The sequence below is a fragment of the Pteropus alecto genome, unplaced genomic scaffold, assembly GCF_000325575.1.
Source record: "Pteropus alecto unplaced genomic scaffold, ASM32557v1 scaffold125, whole genome shotgun sequence".
Taxonomy (NCBI): Eukaryota; Metazoa; Chordata; class Mammalia; order Chiroptera; family Pteropodidae; genus Pteropus; species Pteropus alecto.
In genome coordinates, this window is record NW_006436888.1 from 1,735,417 (window position 1) to 1,741,958 (window position 6,542).

General features: G+C 45.5%; 1 protein-coding gene across 1 annotated transcript in view; it reads left to right on the forward strand.

Annotated features, from left to right (window-relative positions):
• Positions 1–456, forward strand: part of SDHB (succinate dehydrogenase complex iron sulfur subunit B) — a 19,084-nt gene extending 18,628 nt beyond the window's left edge. The window contains exon 8 of the mRNA XM_006914313.3: positions 222–456. Within this exon, the coding sequence (XP_006914375.1) occupies positions 222–299 (78 nt within the window). The 3' untranslated portion in view covers positions 300–456. The remainder of the gene's footprint in view (positions 1–221) is intronic.
• The last annotated feature ends 6,086 nt before the right edge of the window (positions 457–6,542 follow it).

The following is a 6,542-nucleotide window of genomic DNA, read 5'->3' on the forward strand; positions in this document are numbered from 1 at the left end:
AAATAAGATGGGGCTCTTGGCAGAGAGAGCTGACTGCTTTTAACTGTAGGAAAGTAGAGACAGAAGAGAGCCCTCAGCCCACGCCCCTGGATTTTAAAGGACCTGATTTGCATCACTCTGCTTTGGCACTGTACCGGCTGGGGAAGGAGTTTCACCCAAAGTCATGGACTTCTTCCATCCCATTTTACTTATTTGGTATTGATTCTCTTCTTTTTTTCAAGGGGCTGAATCCAGGGAAAGCTATTGCTGAAATCAAGAAAATGATGGCAACTTACAAGGAGAAGAAGGCGTCAGCTTAATTGTTCTCACACCAAACGTGACTTGCAACCAGCTCAGCTGGACATAACTTACATCTAATTTGGGTTCTTTCAGAGGTCTTCACTGTCCATGAATACAGCATGTATAATAAAACTTTTAAGAAATAAATAAATGTTATTCTACTTTATTAACAAAAAAGCAAGCCTGTTCCTTTTACTTGCTGCAAAGGAATGTGAAGGTACCAGAAGGGAAGGAGTCCTTGTCCTTAAAAAGGGGTCAGGGTTCCAGAACTGAGCCATGCGGGGGAGGGTACAGTGGGTACAGGCTTGGAGTTGGTGTCAGGCGAGACCTGGGGTTTGTTCTCGGCTTTGCCATTCACTGGCCGGACAACCTCGGACAAGTTCTTTCTCTTCGCCACTCCATTTTCCCATCTGTAAAACGGGAGTCATAACTGGGCCTGCCTCACACACGTGGCGTGAGAATGCCCGGCACGGACTGAGTGCTCAGTGAATGCTCATCATTCACTATACAGCATCCCAGTCTAACCTTTCAATATCAGAATTATTTAAAACCAAATCGGTCTTTTTTTATCTCACAGAGTCAAGGTTTGAGATTCTTCCAGCACAGAGCAATGACCCAGATAGCTGTGAACTCGAGTTAGCTCTGCAAATGACCTCAAAGGACCTCTCGGGGCAAGCATAGATCGCCACCATTGCTGCCTTGCCTCTGACACTTAGTACAGAAGGAATAACCCTTATGGAAGAAACAAACTGCAAAAATATGTCAAGTAAAAAGTGGAAGCCCTCCACCAAAAAACCCAAGTCCTACATCCCCTGTTAAGGTTATAATGACTTTTATGTCATTGCAAATGTGTGACATGCATAAAACTTTTTCTCCTCAAAAATAGAATATAATCTGTTAGCAGCTTTCTATTTTTCCATTTTTGATTGTAAAATACAAAAATTTACCATCTTAGCTATTTTAAGTGTATATTTCAGTGACATGAAGTACACTTCCATGATTGTGCAACCATCGCCACCACCCATCTCCAGAACGCTTCATCTTGCAAAACTGAAAGTAACCCCATTAAACAAAAACTCATTGCCCCTCTCCTAGCTCCTGGCAACCACTCTTATACTTTCTGTTTCTGTGACTTGGACTATTTTCCATTAAGTGGAGTCATACAGTATTCGTCTTTATATAACACTTATTTTCAGTTAGCATAAAGTTCTCAAGCTTCATCTATGCTGTAACGTATCAGAATTCCCTTTGAGGACGAAAATGGGGTTCTATGGAAGGTCACCTTACAAGACGATCTGATCATAAATTCCCAAGTGGGCCAGTCATGGTGAGTAGTCACACCCCAGGCCTATAAACTTCTTCAGTAAAAGATTTATCTTTGCCTTAAGCGAAGCCCTGACCATTGTTTCTGAGCTTCTCTTCTGGGTTAACGCGCCTTTGAGAGGCCCCCTTTCAGACGCTCCTAATAAAGCCTGACCACCCTCAAGGAGAACATAACCTCCACTGTCCTTTAGTCGGATCCCTGCCTTGCTCTGTCCCACCTTTACATCCTCTTCCTTAATGTCTCCTCCTTAATCTCAAATGCATAGAAGAAACTTCGACCTGTTTTCCTCTGAAGTGTCTATCTCAGTCTGAGATCTTGTTTCTAGGAGTATCATCTGTTTGACTCAAAACAATTCTCTACAGGTTTGGACATTCTTACATGGACACCTTCCTTTTTAAAGCTGAATAATATTCCAGTGTGTGTGTGTGTGTGTGTGTGTGTGTGTGTGTGTGTGTGTGTGTGTGTGTGTACACATCACATTTTATCTGTTCAATCGATGGATGTGTGTTTGTAAAATGTGTTTTCTACCTTGGCCTTTTTAACCACTGGTTAAGTGCTCTGTGGTGTGTATGCACAACTTATTTAACCATCTCCCTGCTGTTTCACATTCAGATGGGCCCTATTTTCACTCAGGAATATCCCAAGTCTGCTTTTTAAGTTGTAGCAGTGATATATCATCCAGGAAACAAAGGCTTCCTGTGTCATAAGGCAGGAGGCTAAGAAAAATGTCTGAATTACTGAGGATGAACCTTAATGAGCATGTCTGACTTTTAAAAGAGCCGATTCAAAGGCACTGCTCTCCAGCATCTTGAGTGCTTGTGTAAAGATGAACAAGATTTGTTCCCTGCCACCTAGGAGCCAAGGTCACTAAGAAAAAAGGAGCAAGCATTGAATTACTAGAAATTCAGAGAGCAGGGTCTTTGCCCTTAGATATAACATCTCAGAATTCTCTACCACCTCAGTAAGACCACACAGCACGCAGTCCTCAAGTGTTCAAATTCAGAAGAGAGAACTGAAAAAGCCTCAGGCAGACCCCGTGTCATGTGTATGGAAGGCAGTAGGGCAAAAGCTACACCTCGCTGATTTCTGTCAGCCGCAGGAAGATCACATTCCTTGGATTCATAGATAATATGACTAAATAGGGAAAGTCGGGGTTTTCTCATGAAGAATTCAATGGCTTGTAAAGAGACTTTCGCATCCCCAGCCACTGATAAGAGATGTAGCTGGGGTGATGCCACTTCAAAGCGGCTTCATTGATGTCAAGTTTGCAACTGTAGGTCACTCTCACTCCATTTAAACTCCAGCAAAATTGAAACATGTTATCAACCGAGAGTTTAATTAACTGCCTGTTTAATCTTTCATTGGATTGCAAGCAAATGTTCTATTTCAACTGTCATAAAGACTCTTCTAATAAAACTGCCAACCTGACCAGAAAGACAGCATTTTATCCTTTATGCTATTTCCAGTGTCCTGTGTTCAGACAACGTACCTTCACACAAAAGTAATCCTATGGAATGCTTCGAGTCTCTCATATTGAAGCCAGGCATCTCTTCCTACCTGGCCCATGGGCAAGTTGTTGAACTGTGTGCCTCTGTTTTCCTATCTGTAAAGTGGGAATTAATAACATTCACCTCTCAGAATCGTGGTTGAAATCTAAATAAAAATAAATGCGAGTTGGCATCAAACAAAACCAAAAAATGCACATACGTAACGTGACGAAATCCTTTCACAGAGTACAGGTATATCAAATCATCATGGCATACACTTTAAACATCTTAAAATTTTATTTGTCAATCATACCTCATAAAGCTGAAAATTTTAAATAAATAAATACTTCACATATTAATTTTCAAAAAAATAAGTGCGAAAAGCACCTAGTCTGCAATAGAACAAGTGCTCCATAAACTCAGTTTAATTGCTTTGTCTCAAATACCTACTGTGTGAAAAGCCTTCTGCCGAAGGCTGTGGGTGTACAAAGGAGATTAATTCCCAGCCCTCTGGAGTTGACAATTTGGTATATTTTTGGCACGACTGGCCAGTGTTAGAGAACTCCTGCTCGGAAGATGATTTTTTCTGTGCAAGGCTATAATAATGTTCATTTTTCATCTCTCAGAGCACAGGGACTGCTCAGTGCAGGGAGGGAGTGCCACCGACTGACTGCCTTCTCTTCTGGCCCCTTCTCTTCCTTGCCCAGGAAACTACCAGGCAAATTGCTGAAACTCCACTTTATGTGTCTAGACAGCCATAAACTGGTCATGGGGTTTGTCACTAGGTAAGAAATCCCCTTTGGTTGCAAAAAAAATCTAGTGAAATCTCGAGAAATCGAGAAGTGAAGCAATACTCTAGAATAAGCCAGTCCAAATTAGTGACTTCTCAAGCCTTTTGCCCAGCATATTATGTCCTTCCCATGCGCCGCCAAGGGAGCAGCAGCCCTGGAAGGGAAGTTCTTCCATTGGTCCTGACCCACAGGTGACTGGAACCCAGCCCGCAGACCGCCCGATCACCACACAGTGAGAGCTACTTCCGCAGAGGTAACCTCAACAGACAGCAGGGCTTCCACATCCTCTGCGGTTTGGAAGAAAGCTTCCTCTGGCCTCCTGCCCCATCAAGGTGATGGATGGGCTGAGGGGCAGGACTAGCTCCTTCTCAGATGGCTTGAAAGATAGAGCCTCTTGAATGCCAAGCAGTATTAACAGTGCGAAGAATGAGGGGACCAGGCTTATGAGGCAGTCCCCAAGCCCACTGCTTTTATGAATCTTCTAGCCCAGTGCCAGGATCTAAAGAAAGTAATTGGCTCTACCAAGCACCTGCTACATTACTTCATCCTCGCTACAGTTTTCATTTTACCAGAGAAGAGAGAGGCTCAAAGAGGGAAGTGACCTTTTTAGGCTCACACAGCCAGAAAGCAGCTGATGCACATCCAAACCTAGATCTCTCCAGCGCCAGAGCTCAGCCCTTTGCCACTGTACCACACTGCCTCTTGGCAAGGCCATCTGAGCAAGCCATTCTCCTAAGCCCAATCATCCTGCCTGCTGTGGGGATCTGGGTTCCCCTGGTTAAGTGGTCTGCCAAGCATTGGGCTAAGCTCTGGGGAAGGAAATTGGAACTCTGAGAAGGTAAATAGATTGTCCCCACTGAAAATGTCATCTGCAGATGAAACAGGTCTTCTACATAAAATGAGTGAAGCCCATTCAGATCATTCCACCACTCCCACCGCACCCCGGGTGGTCAACCTGGTCCACCAGCAGCCTTCCCCAGGTCAGTAAACGGCTCCTCTGTCCCTCAGCTGCTCAATCCAAAAACCTGGGGGCCATCTTTGATTCTACACGTTCCTGCACCTCCACATCCCACCCATCAGCAAGTCCTGCCGACATTTATTCCTTTCCCAAATTTATTTACTGAGTCCTCGATATGTATCAGGTATGGTCAAAGACTTCCCTGCTTCCCTTTCTACCATTCCTCTCTATCACAGCTCTGTCTCCTTCCAGGAATTTCCTCAATAGGTTATTGTGGGAGTTTTCCTTGACTTGTCTTTGGTTACTTTCACATGCTTCGTTCACCCTTTTCTTCTCAGCTCCTAGAACAGTACCCAGCACTCCATAAATTCATAGTGGATGAATGACGGTGGATCAGGCCCAGTCCTATCTTTGGCCTGCTGTGATCCTTCCCTGGTTTGCCCCAGAGCCTGGGGTCTCTGATCCACCCTCCACCCTTAGGAGTCCTTAGTCCAAATGCCACTGACCCTGGGATCAAGAGAACACTGTCTGTTCCTGTCACTATGGAGCAATGTGATGAACGCCGCATACAAGTATGAGGTCTCCAGTGCCTTTCGGGGGCCTCCGTGCATCCCCCCTGTGCAGTGGTGTCACGTGAATCATGCTGTGAGGCATCTGAAGGCTGCGTTGTGCCTTTGCTATTTCTCCGGCATTTTAGAGGCCTCCTGTGCATCACCGCAGTCTCCCTGTGTCCACACGTATCTCTGCAGGGGCGTATCTGACCGTGTTGCTCTGGGCAGGTGTGTCTTCCTTCTTTGACATTTACTGAGCAGTGACAGGCGCTGTCTCGAGTGCTTTACATGTTTTTTCTCATGTGATCCTCACAAACCTTATGAAGCAGACATTGCTAATGTCATTGCGGCCCTATGGATTAAGAAATGAGCCCCCTCTCCCCAATTTTTTTTAATTAAAAATTTTAAAAAGAAGAAATGAGACCCAGAGAGGTTAACTGACTCGCCCATGGTCACACAGTCTGGAAGAGATGGAGGGCCCCTTGAACCAGCATGCATATGGTAGGCAGCTGGGGCTGACTCCAAGTGTAGCCTGTGTGTGGTGGGTGGGTGGAGATTGTTACATCTGTGTTTCTGAGTGTCATACCACTGTGTGTGTGTGTGTGTGTGTGTGTTGTCTCTCAATGTCACCTGCGTGAGTGAATCTGTGTGTGTGTGTGAATCTGTGCTCCTGTGTCTATCTTGGGAGTCCATATCTACATGTGTATGAGATTGTTGTGTACCTGTGTATTTGTGTGCCAGATTTGTCCTGTTTCCCTGCGTCCTCCTTCTGTTTGTGTATCTGAGAGTTGCTGTATCTTTATCTCTGTATCACACTTCTGTATGTGAATTGATATGGGGTGGGAGATGTGTTAGGTACTTGTGTTTGTGTGTCTGAGGATTTTATCGGAGTGTGTCTGTGTGTTTATGTGTCTGAGGGTTGTCCTATCTGATTTCCAGAGTGTCGCACCTCTGTCTGTCTGTGGGTGGTCCTGTCGGATTCTCTGAGTGTCTGGCCCTCTTTGTCAGTGTGTGTGTCTGAAGACTGCCTCAGCTCTGCCTCTGCGAGCGCGGCTCGGACTACAAGTCCCGGCAGACCCCGCGGCGCGGCGGGCGGGCAGGCGGACGTGGGGCCGCAGTGGGCGGGGCGGGGCGGGGCTTGGCGGAGCTGAG